General features: G+C 33.8%; 1 protein-coding gene across 2 annotated transcripts in view; it reads right to left on the bottom strand.

Moving 5' to 3' along the window:
- Window positions 1-17,047, bottom strand: part of LOC143232764 (BUB3-interacting and GLEBS motif-containing protein ZNF207-like) — a 49,664-nt gene extending 32,617 nt beyond the window's left edge. For both annotated transcript variants that reach the window (XM_076468577.1, XM_076468578.1), the window contains exons 1-4: window positions 16,893-17,047; window positions 15,319-15,445; window positions 12,522-12,657; window positions 877-1,089 (exon numbers count right to left, since the gene is read on the bottom strand). In XM_076468577.1, coding sequence (XP_076324692.1) covers window positions 877-1,089; window positions 12,522-12,657; window positions 15,319-15,445; window positions 16,893-16,933 — 517 coding nt within the window. In that variant the 5' untranslated portion in view covers window positions 16,934-17,047. The remainder of the gene's footprint in view (window positions 1-876; window positions 1,090-12,521; window positions 12,658-15,318; window positions 15,446-16,892) is intronic.
- Window positions 17,048-20,837: the final 3,790 nt, after the last annotated feature.

Here is a 20,837-nt window from a genome sequence, read left to right as displayed (position 1 = left end):
AAAATAACACTGTAATACAAAAATTAAAATATATTACTTGAGCAATGCAAATGACCTTCCATTTACTACAAAAAGCCAATGTACTGACTATCAACCAGATTTTGAAAACTTTTAACAGCAAGAACACAGTAGTGTTTTCTTTGTTTCATAAATTTATGCAAAACTACCCAAGGGCTATCTCTGTTAACTAACCACAATCTTTAACTGAGATAATACAGGGATACCAACTGGTTAACAGCATCTAATGTCAATTTATGGACTACTCTAATTGAATAATGGTATTTAATTATCACACTTATAAGATTGATCCTGAAATTCACAACACAGTATGTTGTGAATGCCACATCTGACCTATCATAGAAATACTTTACTAATTGTTGGTAATATAATTTAAATGTTTGAGCTTTAGACATTGATATACAAAATATATTACTAGAAAAAACACAAACCATGATTCCTAATTACTAATCTCAAAATGGGAAAAGAAACATTTGTTTTAGTATTTTAAATATTCAAAAGTGATTCATTACTTTACATTATTTAATTACTTTTTAAAGATTTTAAATTAAATTTATGAAAAAAAAACTCAGATATTAAACAAAGTGGCCAGTTAGTGTATTTAATGAAAACGTTTCACATTACAAAGTATCTAGAACATATTTCTATTCTCTTAGAAAGTAATTAAACTTTCACACATATTTCACACATGTTAACCAATTGAAACTTCTACCATTCTTAAAGTTTTCACTTTTACCAGAGTTTTAAGTAAAGGACTTATTATATATACTATTATTATATATTATTATTATATATTATAAACACTTAAGAATTAGGCCATTTTAAAATTAAACATTGATAAATGTCCCCAAATCTTACCTAATGCAGGTAAATGGCCCCCAGTCATAGGGGGCATTGGGCCTATTGGTGGAACACCTGGCATAGCTTGAGGAAAAGGCATTCCAGGCATTGGTGGCATTATCCCAGGCATAGGTGGCATGACACCTGGTGGCATGGGTGCATTTAGACCACCTGCAACTGTGGTGTTGAAAAATGATTTTGATACATCAGAATCGCTCCCTTCATCACTAACTAGAAAGGAACAAGATGTATATAATCAATAACACATTCCCAGATATTTGATTTATGTAACACTTAACTGGATAGCAAGAACAAGAAGTTAGAAGGAAAAATAAACATACAATTACATTTCTTGAAATTAGAAACAAATTCCTACACAAAATTTACTATGATATGCATCCTGCCACCATACCAAACCCAAAAGGTTGTTTCCACTAGTATTTAACAGGAAAAATTAATGATCAAATAAATTTCACTTGTTACATGCAATAACTAACCAATAAAAAGAAATGCAAGGCTTCTAATGCACTAGCTTTGCAAATGTTTCAGTAGAAGTTATGCAAGCATACACAACTTTCCTCTACAAAAACTAATTTTTTAATCCTAAAAAATGCAAAAATGTAATTATATAGTATTGGTTTTGAAATGAGTACCAAATATCAAATTAATATTAACACAAGTTAAATTGTCACAGATATTAAGTTTATCACAATTACTCTGAAAACTCCCAAGTATGTTTACAGTCCTCTTGATTTAACATATAAAAACAAGCAACTTTAACCCTACATGCATAGAGTTGACCTACTGGAATTACCCCTCTAAGAAGTTAAAATTTGTGCTGGTTTAACATGTACTAACAAGTAGCCTTAACCTTATATGCCCTGGATTGATCCCCTGAGCAAAAAGGTTTCTACTTAGTAGGTTTTCTTCATGAATTAGTTGGTTGATTGGTTGATTTAGTGTTTTATGGTACAAAGCTGCTAGCCTATCTGCACCAAACATCTGGTAAGAGAGTAAAAGTAAATTCAGTAAAATTCATGAAAGGAAATTAAGGTAAAACAAAACAAAGTTAAAAAATAAAGAAATAAATAGCATAAAACCAATGTTTACATCTAGTCTGCAACATCAAGAGAAAAACTACAGAATTCAAGTTGTAAAGAACTTTCTGTAGCATGACTGTAATAATCCTAGCTCACCAGGAAGACTAACAGGTAAGTTCAAAACCACCATCAGTCACCTGAAGTTGTCCTTTCCAGTCCTGGTTTCGAGTTGCTTAATGTTACAGTCAGTTTCTAATTTCAAATTGAATTAGATGAACTATGATTTTTAAAAGAGAGCCACATTAAAAAGGTGTAAAGTATAAATTAAAAAACTTAAATGGCATTAGAAAGATTAATGGCCTTTGAAAAACTAAAAACATTATCAAGGTGGACAGTGTCACCATCACCAATAACACTGTCTAACGTTATGGACAAACCTTGGGACAGAACATGCTTAAATGGTGCCATCGTTGTGAATAAAAAACGATGACAAGAAAATAAAATGTGGCTTATTGTGATCTGAGTGTCACACAAACCACACGCTGGTGCATCAGTTAGAGGTAAAAGAAAACGATGAGTTTAAAAACTGTGACCAATGCATAGTCTAGTTATAACAATTTCCTCTTTCTGATCCTTAGAGTAACAAGACAGTCAAAGTCCAATATAGGGTTTTATTTGGAAAAAACTTGTTTTCACATTGCTCACTCCAAGTTGACTGCCAGCTGGCACAGAGCCAAGCCTTGAATACAGGACCACAGTCCATGTATGGGATAGGCACAGCAGTGATACTGCCAGAGCAGATAGATGTAGCTGTAGTGTTGGCGAGCTTGTTCCTGAGAATACCACCATTACCCGGGTATCCAGAAAAACTGGACAGAAGTAAATGTTAAAGATAAATGGGACAGTCGGTTTTGAATATCAGCGAGAACATGGTGTGAACCAACGTGAAGCAATCGTGCAGTTTAAGTACTGGTTAGCTTCTATGTGATCCAGGGCAAGAGAAATGGCAAAGAATTCAACAGTGAACACAGAAGCTATAGTGGGGATTCTGCACGCAGCCACACAGAGCCCACACAATCACCTGATTTCAAACCATCTGAATAAATATGAATGGAAGGATGGTTTGAAAGATGTTCAGCAAATAGTAGACAGTAGTTCTAATCAGGAGTGTCTACTTTTCTCTGATGACTTAAAGACAGGTCACAATTAGGGACTGTACGAAGCCACGGTGGGATGGGCTGACTAGTGGATACAGCAATGTTATCCAAGGACAGACCCAATTCATCTAACGGAACCTGGATACGAAGTGCAAAAAGAGCAATGGCAGACTGTCTGGTCTCAAAAAAGCATGGCTCATTGAGGAAGGAAAACACAACCCCAGGTGGAGTGCTTTGGTAAGGAAGAAGTTTTGAAGCACATAGTAAAGACAGTTGCAAACGGTGGAGGTGCAAAGAAGGTTCCTTAGACTATGTATAAGCTCTGAACTGGGGAAGTGCAGAAAGCCCCAGTGCAAAGCTGAAGTCCTTGATGATGAATTGGGTCTAGCATCTTTAAGGTTGATGGTCTGGCAGAGCCTTAGACCAGTGATCCATAGTCGAGTTTCGATCGAATAAGAGCATGATATATCTTTAGCACAGAACATCGATCCACTCCCCAAGTGGGATGTTCAGTGCTTTTGTACATTTGACCCATAGCTGCTTGATGTGTGATATAAAGGTTAACTTATGGTCAAAAATAATCCCCAAGAACTTAGTCTCAGAGACCACAGGCAGCACAACTTCACCGATATGGAGCTCAAAATCAAGGTGAATACCCCATTGGTGGCAAAAGTGCATGCAAATGGTTTGAGAGAAAGAAAAGGTAAAGCCTTTTGCTGTGGTCCACAACTGAAGGCAGTCTGTAGCTGCCACTCAATATACCTCATGTTCAACGACTGACATAAGATGTGAAAGTCGTCGACACAGAGCCCATTTGCAACAGTGACAGGAAGTTGTTCAGTGATGGCATTAATTTTCATACTGAAAAGTGTTACACTCAGAACACAGCCCTGAGGGACTACAAGTTCCTGTAGAAAAGAAGGGGAAAGTGTCGAACCCACAAGAACTCGGAATTTCCTGTCCATTAAAATATTTTAATAAAAATGGGCAAATGGCCATGTAACCCATATATATGGAGGTCTTGCAAAATGCCATATCTCCATGTCAAAGAATAATGATACAAGATGTTGTCATTTGAGAAAGGCTTCTCTGATTGACATTTCAAGTCAAATCAGGTGGTCCATGGTAGAGCACTGTCGTCGGAACCCACACTGGGTGGCAAGAGAAGGTTGTTTGATTCAAAGAACCAAACAAGACAAATATTAACAATCCTCTCTAAAGTCTTACAAAGACAACTCATCAAAGCAATTGGATGGTAGTTTGAAGGAATCTTGGGCTCCTTCCTACGCTTGGAGAAAGGCAGGACAATAGCTTGGCACCCAGCATCATGAAAAACATTCTCCTGCCATATCTGGTTAAAAACAATCAGAATAATAACAAGAGAAGCAGGAGATAGATGGTGCAGCATCTCATAATGTATATCATCAGGTCCAACCGATGTACTGCCAGACCGATGAAGGGCCAGTTTGAGTTCCACAGGTGTAAAGGGACGATTATAGTCATAGAGACAATCAGCTCAAAAGGAAAGAGGTGAATGCTCTGCCCAAGTCTTGATGGTTAGGAAGGTGGAAGAAGCAGAAATGCTAGATACCTAGCAAAAGCTTTCACCTAGAGTATCATCAGAGAGCAAGATCAAGAGGGGGACAGAATTATATTGCCCACTAACCTTTCGAATCTTGTCCTATATGACTTTGGAACTGGTGGTAGAAGATAAGCCAGTTGTGAACTGAATCCAAGATTCCTTCTGGCTTTGACGTCTTACCATTCGAGCATGTGCATGGGCCCGCTGGAAAGTGATGCGGTTCAAGAGCGTGGGATATCTGCAGAAAGTATCCCAGGCCTGTTTTTGAGCCTTCCATGCCATGTGGCAGGCACGATTCCACCATGGACGGGGATATAGTGGAAAATGTGTCGAGGTTTTAGGAATACATTGAGCAGCTGCTTGTATAATACAGTCACTTACTGCTGCCACACAGTCATCTATTAATGGCTTGCAGACAATGGCAGGATCAAATTCTGTGAGTGCAGTGAAAGAGGGCCAGGGCATATGGGTCGGGTGGCATCAACCATGGCCAGTCTCTCTCAAGATTGTAGAAAAATGATCACTGCCTCATGGATTATTCTCAACCCTCCATGAAAAATGGGAAAATAATGAAGGGGAGCAAATTGAGAGATCTATAGCAGTAAAGGACTAACTAGGTGCATAGAAATAAGTAAAAGAACCAGTATTGAAAAGAGAACGGTTGTGATCAGAAAGCATACACTCTACAGAGTGACCCATCCTATCAATATCAGCACCTACTGTTTTGTGCACGCACACTTGTGAAGTACAACCCACAAGAAAAAATATATAACCACTATTAACCCTTTCACTACAGGCTCAGTATAGTATATACGAGTTCATATACACATTTGTACACATTAAGTATTTACATTATGACTTTTGATACAGTATGTGTACCTTCACAAATTTTGTCAAACTTTTAGTAAAGATTGCAAGGTTTTGTACCATCACCTACTAGTATACATATCTTGATGTATAATAATTTCAATTAAAAATCAATAACAAATTAGTTACACACCTCTCTGGAAAGACTGAATATTGGTAAGTGGAGGAAAGTGAAGCTCAAATGCAAATGGAACTGCCACTTAAGGAATGAGAGACAGTAAGGCAGGAGAAGCTATGAAATAACAAACATGATAAAGTTGACAGGCATTCTCTCCCACTGAAGAATAAACAAGTTGGATGAGTTAACAAACCCAACATGTCAAAGAGGAAAGTGATAAGTTACAAGAGAAGGAGAGATCCCACAATAAGAAAAGATTATGGGGCTGCCACATACAGAATTAGTACAAGCAAGATAATAACTAAGGTCCCCAAACACAGTACAGAAGATAAAGAGAAGAAATTAAAGGGAAAATGCAACTAAAAAGTCTTGGGGAGAAAGTAGTGATCATGGAATAATATCAAACTTTCTTGGTATTAAAGTGTATGGAAGGTATGGTATCTAAGGAAGCAAAAATGACAGTGATGTTTTTTGCAAGAAATAAGAAGAAAATACACCTTGAAACTAAGATTAAAAAAACAACTTTTGATATAAAAAATACATAGATGACAGGAGATTGAAGGTTTGAATGAAGAACATATGAGAACCTGAAGAACTAAACAAAGGTTTTAGTCCAGAAGAAATATCGGAAAAGGAGGACAACTGATAAGTAAACAAACAGAGAAAGGTAATAAGAATAGCTAGAGAAGAAATTTAATCTCATTGAAAAAGCCACACTGTAACCAAAGTTTGTAAAAATTGATAAAAACACTTAGGAAAAATGAGGTAAAAAGAAAAGGACTGATCCAATCCTGGTTCAAAGGACTTACTGCTAAAGCTGCAGAGTCTAGAATTGGTAACCACAAAAGAAGTAGCTTGGTGTTTATGGAAATTGCAAAAGCATTTATGAGAGAACTCTAAAAGTGAGAAAAAATTCACTAATACATCAGACAATGAAGACCAGACCATATGGAGGATCCAATTCATGTGAGACATTCAACCTGCCGATAAAGCTCATTGACGTTGATATGAAGGTATGCTCCTTTAAAGATCATAGCCTGGAAAGGCATGTGTCTTGAACTGAACCTAACCCAGAAATAAAAAGAGGCATTAATGAACAAATGCAAGTCAGGGTAAGGTGGAGGGAAAGAGATGTCTAGTATTTTGTAAGGCTGATTGAGCTATCAAGACAACTGGAAGTGAAGTGATATAACTAATGGCAGAAAGTCATTGGATATATCCTACTGATCTGTCAAGTTCCACTGAATGGTACATGTGCAGGTGCATCTGAGAGAAATAAGGGTCTCCAGTGAGGTCAAAAATCCCAAAAGAAACAGAAACTTTCTCAAGAACAGACGAGGATACAACAGCCTTGGTAATAGAACCTCCAAGTCTCACAGATGTAAAGATGGTTCAGTCTACCCTGCAAATAAGTGGAAAAGACTCCCAAGTAAATCAGATACTAAGTGGTGATCAAAACAGACTTGGAGAAACTGACTAGCCAGTTTAAGCAATGCAATTGAAGAAGGTCACAAATGTGGATGCTCTATAGGACAGAGGAAAGAGGAGCTAGTTATAAGAAGTAGTGAAATAGAGATCTAAAAAACACGTCTTTCATGCAAATACACACATAAACCAAATGAAAATGTATGGGGGTCACAGCTAACCAAAAAGGGAGAGGCCAGATTTGAAAATTCTTTTGGCCAATGATAAACCAGAAAAATAACAGCAGACAAACAAACAAGGATGTTGAGAAAAGCATCTAAAACATCAAATTTGATCATGCACAGCCCAGAAGAAAATACCAATCTCAGTGAGAAAACTGACCATCTTGAAACAAGCAATGACAAAAAGCTGGCTCAAAGATGAGAGATCTAAGAAATGCCAATAATCTGTCCATCTTTGCAATGACAAAAAGACAGTAATAAGAACCCAAAGAATAACTGATGACTTGTTCCAAGATATTCATGACCCACACATATAATTTCCTAAAGGTGTTGATGATGCAGAAAATTCTGAGTGGTGAAAAGACAATCAGGAAAAGAAAGAGGAGGTTGAGGGAAAAAAGACAAGAACATTTGTATTACCCATACTAAATGGGGTAGACTCAGCTGAAGTAACAGAAGCAGGAGATCAGGAATACTTGATTTGTGATCAGAATGGAACCAATCATCTGGTGCACAATAACAGTAGCATTACAGACTACAGAATTTTTGTAGATGTCAGAAACCTGGAAACATGAATGTTTTTTGTTCTTTTTAAGGAATAAAAATTGGCTTAGTGTGTCTGCCATGCATAAGCATAGGTCTTGCTTTGACACTGGTATGAAAGAACACTCAATGAAATTTGTACACTGGATTGAGACTTGGAACTAGTACTGTCAGAGAACTTTTAACATCGCCAATAGGAAAAAAAAATGTATTAATTTTTTTTTCATAATCAAGAAATTTAAAGAAATAAAGGCATCATAACTATTAATGAAAATTTAAAGTAGTAATTGCAAAAACTGCTTTTAATTCCTAAATGAAACAAAACATATCTGAGAAAAAGTAGTGACAAGAAAAAATTAAACTTTTGTACATGTTTGTTCTCATGGGATTACTGCATATAGATGGTATGCCACTCCCTTATTGGTAATGAGCTATAGTCTATTGATGATTACAGTACAGGCTGGTGCAACACACATCAACATGTGTAGGGTTAGGAGCTTTGTCTAAAATTTGTAGTGTACACAAAAATCTTTGCGGCAGTCATGCAAGGCAACAACTCTTTGCTGTGCAGAAAAGAAGTGAGTAAATGTCTGAACACAGTAGTTTGCATAAGTTATTACCAATAATTTTAATGATAAATAATCTTAACATTTAACATTAAAACCAGTTTATGTACATAGGCTTTTGTAATTTAAAACAATTTCTAGATTCCACTTCAAAGTAGATTTGTTATACAATAAAAATGTTGTAAACCTCAAATTGTGGCTCAACGTAGTTCAGTCCACCATCTTTATATATATATATATATATATATATATATATATATATTTCATTGTTTACTTTTATGATATGAAGAATAAAGTACTTTTAAGTCAGCTAATGGTTCCCCAAAATTAAAGTCTTATGAAAGTGTTAGTCAAACTTGAATCTTACAACCCTGTCAGATATTTTGTCCCAAATACTGCAAATGTTTTTAGCAAGCCATACTTCATGTCTTTTGTGCTTCCTCTTTTTCAATTAGTTCAATGTAAAATATACAAGTTCATCTACACATTTGCATGTGTTAAGTGTTTATATAGTAACTTACAGTGCAGTGTGTGTATCTTCACAAAATTTGGTAGGTATGTAGTAAATATTACGTCTTTTGTATATGAAAAATATTTTTAATGAAGTGTGTTTACTAAAAGTTTGTTTGTAAATATATTCAGTTTGTTTTGTCACTGGTCTGAGTGCCAAGTGTTTTTCATGTTATAATTACAAATTATTTTTCATAATGAAAATCTTAAATACCATTTGTGTAATCTCTATAAAACTTTATATATTTTATCTGTTATTTTCTCTACTAGCTACAAGGGATCTGTTAATTTTACTGACCTTGCACCAACCATAAAAAATTAGGAAATATAAATCATGCTTTTGTTGTTCTAAAATGATTACAAATTATAATCCCTAAACACAAATGTTTAGTCTAAATACTTGTATTTCATAACATTATAAATTTATATACATTTATTATTTTTATAATGCTAAACTTTCAGCAGTAACTAGTTAACATTATAGATGTTGCAATGATGCAGCATATGTTCATTCCCATTACTACACCCAAGAGTACAAGACTGGCCTTTACAAAGTGACCTGTCTTGCCTGTCTTAGCAAACTAATACTTTGTACAGTCACAATTCTGTTTTAATACATTATATACATATATACACTATTACTATTTAAAACAAGTTCTTCAATTCCAGTTATTTTTCTCAAAATATAAAACAATTCATAATAAACTTTAGAAAATAATTATCTCTTCTAGTTACAAAATTTGAACTTGTTTGCTGCTTGTTGTAGGGTGCTAAGCTTTATCAAGTTTGTGGACATGAAACAATTTAAAGTTTTATATATATATATTCAAAACAACCAAAAATCATATATGACTAAATCAATACCTTAGAATTTCCCAACAATTCATCAAGCTTAGTAACTATGCCATATTTGGGTCTAAAGGAATATGAAATTTCTAGCTCAATAAAGACTAACCTTTATCACTTGAAATCTGCCAAGAGAATAATAAGTTTACCATGTAAATACTTTGCAAAGGCTTAGAGAACCATGTGAGAGGAATTGTGCTTTTATTTAATTATTCACATGTCATAGACAAAAGTGTATATAAGCATTTTCAAAAATTGAAAGAGGTGGGTGGAGTCGCTGTGTCTGATTCAGTACTTCGAGAAATATCCTAATAAATTAGAGATAGGAAGTTATTTTACATTACAGCTTGTCGATATTGGTAATTTGAGTTCCTAATTCTTAAGAAACTACAGACTTTGTATTTGGATATCACAAACATAAGATTAAACCAATGCTGCCTTTGACACACAAAAGTCAATATTTAAGGTTTCTTTTCTAATAATTTCTCATAAATTCAGTAATTAACTGATGGATTATACTAAAACTTGATATGAAACTTATTGAAATACATCCATAAATACCAGTTCGATTAAAATTAGAATGCGAGTCAACAAATGTAATGACTTGGCCTTTGACCCATGCCTCGTACAAGGGTTAACTACAGTTACGACAGAAAGTGTTCATACCTCTGCTTCGTGAGTAGTTTTTTCCTCATAACTTAAAAAATATCACGATTAGGATAATGAAAGTATGGTATAGTATAAATATTATACTACCACACATCTACATAAAGTTTTATGTAAATTAAATGACAAATAAACTGTTTATAAACAAATAACCAAACATAGGAGAGGCAGAAAGTGTTTGTGCATCTACTTTAATAGTCAGTTGTGTAGTCTTTTAGGTGAATTACTTGGCACAATCTCTCCTCATAGCCTTCCACAATCATTTGGCAGTACTCGACTGGTATTTTCTTCCATTCTTCTTTACAGAAGGCCTACATCTCTTGCATGTTTTTCGGATGACACTGATGAACCCTGGTCTTCAACTCATGCCAAACATTTTCAATTGGGTTGAGACCGGGTGACTGCAATGGCCACTCCAGAATGCTTATATGGTTCCCTTGCAACCAGGATTGCACATATTTCAATGTGTACTTAGGGTCATTGTCGTGCTGGAAGATCCAACGACACCCAAGCCGCAAGTCCTGAGCATCATTCTTGATACAAGTGCCTAACATATTAACATACTCTTCTTTTTTCATGATTCCGTTGATGCGGTGAAGGCTGCCTACACCAGAAGAGCTGAAGGAACCCTACAGCATGTTTGAGCCACCCCCGTGTTTAACTGTATGGATGGTGTTCTTTGGAAGATATTGCAAACATCATTGTGGCCAAAAAGCTCGATTTTAGTCTCGTCTGACCAAAGAATACTCTTCCAATAGGTAAAAGGTTTATCTACATGCTTTATTGCATACCTCAATCGTGATTCTAAGTAAACAGGCTTTAAATATGGAGTTCTATGAGGATGGCATGCTTTGAACCCTAAAAAGGGTAACATGTTCGTAACTGTAGAGGTACTTACTTCAACCCCAGTTTCCCTTACCAACTTCTGTATGTCATTATGTGTTAAACGAGGGTTCCTACTAACTTCTTTGAGAACCTTCCTCTTGGTTCTCTCTGGAATTTTGGTGGGGCGTTCGGAACGAGGGAGGTTAGCAGTTGATCCTGTAAGCTTAAACTTGGCAATTATGCTTTGATTTCGGCATATTAAGTTGTGTAGCAATTCTGGAAAGAGACACACGAGACTTGTATTTTACAATAATTCAGTTTTTAAATCACTGGACTGTTGTTTCCTGTTCACCATTATGACCAAGCAGATAATATTTCATCAAATGCCTGACTGCAATTTATTGTTAAATGCAATGAATGTTATTGTGAACAGCAGATTCATCAAGGTTTACCTTTTCCTTCCTAACATCAAAATCAGGAATGGCTAGGGCACAGAATCAAAGAGTGGCTTTGCAAAACATTGAGTAATTAACCAAATTCTACTTGACTTCCTGCATTATGTTGAATCTAATACATTATTTCACTTATTTATTCATCACATAAGATATTACATATTTCATGTGTCACTGTTTAAAAGTGCTTAATTTTTTTGCTGAATTTTTAAAAATCTCTTAGCAAAGGTGAAAAACATCAATAATAATGTATTAACATGCCATCCAATGTACTGAAAATATATATACATTGTTTTTAACACGCACAGTCACTGTGTTTATGTAATATATCCCTGATTTAATCTACAATTGCATTCATCTTTTTCTGAATATTTGGAGAGCTTGTTATAAATGATAAGGAATATATAAAAAATAAATATAATAAAAATTAACGTCAAATCCCAACTATACTGGGATTTGAACTTCAGACCTTCATGTGCTAATAAAGCACTATAATCACTGTGATACCCATCATTTATAATTAAATGTTAACATATATTTCATACATTAGTGGTTTTTGCTAATATTGTAATATCTTTCTATAAAAATAATAAATAATTTTAAAAAGTTATATAAAATCCTCACTTGATTAGCACTCGAGCTTGAGATTTCTGCTTCAAAAAACCAATAAGCCAATTTGAACATCACCAACAAAGAAAATGTCCTAAATAGAATGGCTTTTACTATACAGATAATTATTCCAAATATTTCAACAATACTTTAATAAGGTTGAATAAATGTTTTTTTGAATATGTAACACTTTTTTTATTCTTCAAATTTATCAAAATTAAAGTGAGCATACTCACTTAAACCAGATTGCCTTTGTCTTTCATGCTCTCTGATATCTTCTTCAGGGATTCCTTCCATCCCATATATTTCTATATCCACATTATTTCTATTTGGTAAAGCATTTGGGACTTTGTCTATAGTCTCCTTATGAACCTGTATATCCATACACATACAAAAAAAACTCTTAAACGTAGCTACATTTTTTATACTGATAAGTAATGTACTGTACAACTTAGCCTGAATGTAATACCTGATGACCCTAGATAATGCTAATACACAATATATCCATATACATGTCCTACCACAAATTTACTAACTAAAAAAGCATCTCGAAACATAAGATTACAGCTAAGAACATTCAAGTCATGCAAGTCACTTTCACCCAAAAGATTTGGGCAATAAAATTAATGATATTTGACATTCCAATGCCTTTTGGCTTTCTTCAAGTTATACTGATGTCCAGTTTCAAATCTTTAATCTTAAGCATCATTCTAAAACATGTAAAAAGCAAAAATGATCTTAAAGTGCATTCTGTTTGTGTAAGAAGCACAAACTTATATTTATGTACTACTTACAAAAGGTTTTAAATGCATATTGCAAATATATACCAGTCAACTTTTATCTATCAGAACAATCGAAACAAATTTTTACTTTTTTAAGATTTAAAATTTTACTTAGAGCACTACAACTCAAACATTATTCAATGTTTAAAAAATAAACAGAACAAAGAAAAAAATTAATATCACAATAAACATCCAAAAAGAAAAGCACACTTACATAAAAAACAGATTAAAATCAAAAGGCAAAATTATATATTTACATATTCCAAATAAAAATGTAATATGAGATGTAAACTGAAAATTTAAACTGACAACAAAATGGTCTCTTTCTGACACCATTGTTAATCTACCACTACTTCAAATTATTTGTATTGCTACTTTACTTACAGAAGCATTGCAGTATGTTTGTAACCATATTATGCATATTTCTTAAGTTTATCTAGTAATGCTTTCTATTAACACTAATTTTCACCATGATTTTCAAAACTAGATGATCTACTTGAGAGTACTCCCTTTCTATTTATAAAAAAATTGCCAGATATGTGTTTAAGGATTGTCATTGGTAAAGTAACTAGCATCAGGTTGCATTATTTAAGTCTAATTTTATTTTAAAAAAGAGCAACGTTACAAGTTTCTATAATAATTTGTATGATCTTCAAGAACAATTATTCCATCATTTCAATATTAATAATAGAAATTTTTCATCCTCTTCTTTTCAAAGTATCTTCAGTTCTAATTACTTCTCCCTCAAATTGTTCCTCTAATCACAGTCAATAGGTAGTAAGAGAAATTAATTTCCTTTTTCATCAATATCAGAAACACTTAACTCACTCTTAAAAGTATTATATTTGTGTAAAGATTGCTTTGAATGAAATATTCTGTAATCAGTATTATTACCTTGAATAAAGGCCATCAACCACAAATATAAAAAGCTAAATTTATCCCTTATTTATATAAAGTATCTAATCCACAAAATTTCAACTACATTAAAAAATAACTAAAACTTGATCACACAAATCATCCCACAAGTTTATATTTCCTTCAAATGTCTCATCACAGACAAACATGAAACTAAGCTTCTGAACATCATACAGCTGCTTAAGAATGCAACTTTCTAATCAACCTCAAGTGATTTAATGCATCAAACTCAAAGTTAGAAGTACTTCAGCCCAAAAATTACCTATTGTATTTAAATAACTTATAAACAATAAAAGTTCAAAAACACTCGTGAGTGTCCCCATTAGCTAAATCATTCAAAATTAAAACAGAAAAAACATATCACAAGCTGTTGTTTTCTGGCCACAGCACAGAAGCTAATAAAATGGCTCTCTGTTTTTGAAGTACAAACTTTTAGCTCATAGCCCTGTCATGTCTTGACCAATCTGAAATCTAATTAAAGTTTTGAACTCAAAAACAAACTCCCTTGATTCATGTATCTGACCACATATTAGATCTCGTAGATAAATTTAGTCTAATCCTGCCTAAAAGAATTTTAATTTGAAGGTAGGCTGGTAGAGATCCTAAAGATTAACAAAATAAAATTTATTTTGTCTAATTTGTCATTAATCATTTCTTGGGACTCAGCACATGAAACAAAACAAAAACTCAACATACTAAGAAACCAAATAAACACAGCCATAAAACTAAAATCAAATTTAGTACTATGTGCTTCACATTTTGTGTTGTTGGCACACAAAAGTATAACTAATAAAAAGGAAAAATGTCTCATAGCTTAATTTACTCTAATCCCACTTTAAATAACTTCAAATGTCATGGCTACTGAAAATTCTCTCTTGTTTTGTGAAGAAACCAATTTCCCACTAAACTTTTCCTTAAGTTTCATAAGAATCCAACTTCCAAATTAACTTACTGTGTTGCAATTCAAAATCTTTGATAACTAGAATTACACTAAAAATCTGGAAATGTAATATAAAAGGATGTATAATGTTCAAATAAATTTTAAATATTGTGAAATGTTAATAGTTTCCTAAAAAAAAATTTAGAACTGCACAATCATATTCTCAATAAATAAAATACTTGTGCTACTAAATTGTCTACATTTATAAATATGTAAAAATTGTTTATATTTCAAAATCTGAAGGTAACAAAGCTATTACAACTGAAATTTATAGCACTTTACTAAATGAATTTGACAAGCATGGATGAGATGAAATACATGAAGTTTGCACCTTTCATATGTTTAAACTCTGAATGATTAAAACCTAAAACAATAAAAACTGTAAAAAACAAATACCTGCATACAGTGAATGGCCAGACCAGGTCCTGTATATAATTTTTTGTGGCAGATATGACACTTGAAATGTTTCGCTTTCTGGTGCTGAATAAGAATTTTCTCATCATCAAACTCTCTACTGCAATACCTGAAGATTTGTTCAGAATAACAACAAACCATTTCATAAAGTAACACTCCTCAAACTTGACCAAGACCTACATATGCTGTAACATAATGCAATACAAATTAAAAGCACACCATATTTTTCAATTATAACATATTCTATTGCTTTGTTACCAGCTTCATTTATAAACAATATTCAGTGGGATTATGATCAAAATATGCATTAGACATAGGTATGTCAAAAAGAAATTGAAAATGGCAAAAAGTTTTACTAATAAAAGACTTATTCCCAATTTATTAATGTTGAATTTCACTGAACAAATATTCTTAAAGTCATTCTGACTCAGTTTGCCATGGACACCAAATACTATTGATGTCAAAATCCCAATAAAATAAGAAAATCATGTACCCATTTAACAAATTTATTAAAATCAGTAGTTAAAATTTATGATAAAAGTAATATTAGATTATTAAACTTACAAATTTAACACAGCCACAAACATGTTTTAGAAGGTAGGCTTTAGCTAACAATTGTCAATGACAATCATTGTATCCGAGAAACCAATATAACAGACCTTCCAAAACAACCTGATTTACAGGAAGAGCAACACTGGCATTTGCTATTCTTAACATCAAGCCATTCATTACTTTGCAACAATAACAGTAATAAAATTGAGTAAATATACTCTTAAAATCTTGAAAAACTATGTCAAAATGGCTTATAAAAATACTTTGGGAGAATTCTGTATGGATGATTATTGTTTTCAATCCATATATTGTTCCACAGGTGACCTGGATGACTATTCAAACTAGTGACTCCTCTGATCACATTTTAAAGCAAAACATCGTCAACTCTCAGATATTATGAAATGTATGTACACCTTGTTATTTCCACTAACACAAGTAATAACATTATAATCCAGTGGATAGCAGTATTTGTACAATAGCAGTGTAATGTGATGCACTAACAGAATAAATAATAATATTAATCATAATTAGGTCAAATGGTCTGTCACACAGCATTTCACCGTTTATTTACTATAAAAATTCACTGTGATGAGAGTGAGAGTTAAACATCTGTATGGTCTGATAGTGATACTAGCTGGTGATAGTGAAGTTTAGTTCAAGGATTCTACTACTACTAACTGACGTAAGTTTAAAAGGTACAATTTATACTAGTACAGTATACCTACAACTACTAGTTCTACTTCTAGGTGAAAGAAAACTTGCGTAAAAAATGTACAGTGTAATATATTAATATCAGTAACACTAGTAATAATACCATATACACTGCTATAAACTATGATACAGTACAACACTAGTTCAGCAGCTAGGCTACAATCAAAAGAAGAGAAAACGGTACACAAAAATACTTTACCAAGTAAAAATGTTTTCGAGTATAAAATAAAATAACAAATTAGATGTTTTTAGTTAAACCTTAAATATAATCTTATACAAACTTTCAAGGATACCAGCACCAAGGCTTTGCAGGCTTCTTCTTTTTTCTTCCCATTTTTGTTTATTATTCTAATGTTAATAGCAATACTTCGTTAAAACACGTAAGGATTACCTCAATCACCGCAAACAACCTAAAAATCAAAATGGCTACTTTCTACTCTTCCTTCGACTATCAATAGATGTCACTTCTACAATGTGAATAACAAAACTCTTAACTTAAATTACCCTCGCAAAGAAACAATTAGAAATATTTAGAATTAAAAGTATGAATTTTGGGGTGTAAAATTATACACCCATATTAATATACATGTACCCTCTGAAATTCTTAAAATTTCTAAAATGCTTATTGGTTTATTATGATAAAATGAAAGTTGTAATCACATGAAACTATTTTCAGGAATATAACTTGTTGTTACATGAAAGACGAAATTAGCTAAAATAAATATTCGGAATCTTACTGAAAACAGTATGGACTCAGACAGAAGTATGGCTTTTAAGGTGCCGAAAAATGTCTTATTCGATTTAACAGAACAAATGCCGAAGACGTTCAAACTCATTTCAGAATTACATAACTGTGTTGCGATCCAAAGATCTTTGCTCACTAAGGAAGATGAGTGAAGTCACTGTCATGTCTTTGACCAAATTTCAGACAATAAGATGTTGTTTGTTACTGAGCACAAAGTGTCAAAACCCGGTTTTTAGCAGTATAAATCCGCAAACATACCGTTGTGTCACTTGAGGGCTAGACTTAAAAACGTGATAGATTGTTCATTGTAATATGGGAAACACTCTTGCTCACCAGAGTACATACGATCAGTAGCAACGTGCGTGTAAATCTTGGATGTCATTTCTTCTCCTACTTACAACGGACTCACAACGCTAAAAAGTGATCTTCGACACCCGTGGTGGGTAGAGGTTTGGTTTGAATTTCGCGCAAAAATACACGAGGGCTATTTACGCTAGCCGTCCTTAATTTAGCAGTGTAAGACTAGATGGAAGGCAGTTGGTCATCACCACCCACCGACAACTCTTGGGCTAGTCTTTTACAAACGAACAGTGGGATTTACCATCACTTTATAACGCACCCACGGCTCAAAGAGCGAACATGTTTGGTGCGACGAGAATTCAAACTCGGGACCCTCAGATTACGAGTCGAGTGCCTTAACCACCCTGCCATGCCAGGCCACAATGGGTAGAGCAAAGATAGCTCGTTGTGTAGTTTTGTGTCTAATTCCAAAGAAACCAGCAAATATGCATTTTATACACACATATAGTTACGACAGAAAGTGTTCGTACCCCTGCGTCGTGAATAGTTTTGTCCTTATAACTTAAAAAGTATCACGATTACGATAATGAAAGTACAGGATATTATAAATATTATAATAACACACGTTTACATATTTTTTTGTGTAAATTGAACGACAAATAAACTGTTTATAAACAAATAACAAATAGCAGGGGCAGAAAGTGTTCGTGCGTCTACTTTAATAGTCAGTTGTGTAGCCTTTCAGGTGAATTACTTGGCGCAACCTCTCCTCATAGTCCTCCATGATTGTTTAACAGTACTCGACTGGTATTTCCTTCCATTTCTCTTTACAGAAGACCTACATCTCTTGCATGTTTTTCGGATGGCACTGATGAACCCTGGTCTTCAACTCATGCCAAACGTTTTCAATTAGGTTGAGATCAGATGACTGCGATGGCCACTCCAGAACGCTTATATGGTTCCTCTGCAACCAGGATTGCACATATTTCGATGAGTGCTTAGGGTCATTATCGTGCTGGAAGATCCAACGACGCCCAAGCCGTAAGTTCTGAGCATCATTCTTGATATAAGTGACTAATATATCAACGTACTCTTCTTTTTTCATGATTCCGTTGACGCGATGAAGGCTGCCTAAACAGAAGAGCTGAAGGAATTACATAGCATGATCGAGCCACCTCCGTGTTTATCTGTGGGAACGGTGTTCTTTGGTAGATTACGTTCCCCCTTCTTACGGCAAATATTGCGAATATCATTGTGCCCGAAAAGCTCGATTTTAGTCTCGTCTGACCAAAGAATACTCTTCCAGTAGGAAAAGAGTTTATCTACATGTTTTCTTGCATACCTCAATCGTGCTTCTAAATGAACAGGCTTTAAATATGGAGTTCTACGAAGACGGCATGCTTTGAACCCAGAAGAGCGTAACATGTTCGGAACTGTAGAGGTGCTTACTTCAACCCGTTTCCCTCACCAGTTTCTGTACGTCATTACGTGTTAAAGGAGGGTTCCTGCAAACCTCCCTCGTTCTGGACGCCCCACCAAAATTCCAGAGAGAACCAAGAGGAAGGTTCTCAGAGAAGTCAGTAGATTTCGGCACATTAGGTTGTGTAGCAATACCGGAAAGAGACACACGAGACTTGTATTTTACAATAATTCGGTTTTTTAAATCAATGGACAGTTGTTTCCTATTCGCCATGATGACCAAGTAGATAATGACGGAGACGGCGCTAAATTGCCGGAAGTAAATTTTTTGCTGGCTAAATTCCAATAATTATGAACCCAGTGTCTAGTTCTGGAATGGAATGGTATAATGTAGATTCCCTAAACTAAACAAAATTTTTACGGGAATATCAGTTTTTTCACACGTTCTGAACTGTACGAACACTTTCTGCTCCTCCTATTTTTGGTTATTTGTTTATAAACAGTTTATTTGTCGTTTAATTTACATAAAAAAATATGTAGATGTGTGTTAATATAATATTTATAATATATTATACTTATATTAGCTTGATCGTGATACTTCTTAAGTTATGAGCAAAAAACCACTCGGGACACAGGGGAACGAACACTTTCTGTCGTAACTGTGCATATAGATATAAATAAATAATTAACCATGCCAAACTTTTGTCATTTTTATTAATTAGTAATTCATTTTTTAAATATTTACTTTCGAGCTTTAATGTTATATATTTTACTGTTTCATTTTTATAATTATATATTAATTAGTTTTCATGAAACAAAACTAATAAGTATCTAATTATAAAAAAACTTAATAAGAACATAATAAAAGTTAAAATTAAATACTTTCTAATTAATAATTATATTTGGTTAACAACAATTAATATCGACCTTCACAACTTTTCCGAACCCCTTGTGTTCCAGCGGTAAATGTAAGGGTTTACAAGGCTAAAATCAGGTGTTCGATTCCCCAGGGTGGATTCACCACATAGCTCGATGTGGTTTTGCTATATGAAAACACACACATACCTTCTGTGAACCTCGTCAGTAAAATAAATAAAACAATCTATCCCTAAGTACACATTTTCCTTAGTTGCACCATCAACATTAGTTTATCACACGAATGAGGAACTCAGCACTTACTATGAACATGATGATATCTAGTGATGAATATTTGTGATTACAGATTATTCAATTTCTTATGCTAATATTATATAGTATATTACCTTTATAGTTATAAAACTGAAATAAACGTTTCCAAGCAGACTTGCTGTACGGACTTCGTGACAAGTTGAGAATATATTTGCAGAATCAAAAAAATTATAAATAATACATTATCAAATAACTAGCAGATAACCATTGAAATAATTCAACGGCAGTGTTCCTAAAAATAGTGATGAATAAATATGCATTAATCTCAATACCTTGGATCAGAACATATAAGCAATATAGTTGTCTAGTGGGCCGTTTACAACCATCTTTCGTTATTCCATGCATTATTTCAATAAGAAAAAACGTTTTTTTTTTTCTAAGCAAAGGATACTGACTGCAACGTATTGTAGCCAAAAGTGCTTTGCTTTGGGTGCAATGAGTCCATACAGTGGACTCAGGTTCGCTAAGTAGCCACCTTTCCTTGTAATTTTACTAAATGAAAGAAAAATCGCTGTCGAAGTGAGCGCTTTTTAACAGTTGTCATTTCTACAGGAAATGTCAATGGAAAGTTATTCAGTTAAATTCA

This window comes from Tachypleus tridentatus, chromosome 11, assembly GCF_004210375.1.
Source record: "Tachypleus tridentatus isolate NWPU-2018 chromosome 11, ASM421037v1, whole genome shotgun sequence".
NCBI classification, from domain to species: domain Eukaryota; kingdom Metazoa; phylum Arthropoda; class Merostomata; order Xiphosura; family Limulidae; genus Tachypleus; species Tachypleus tridentatus.
Note: the sequence above shows the minus strand (reverse complement) of the source record. Positions and strands in the feature narration are given on the sequence as shown.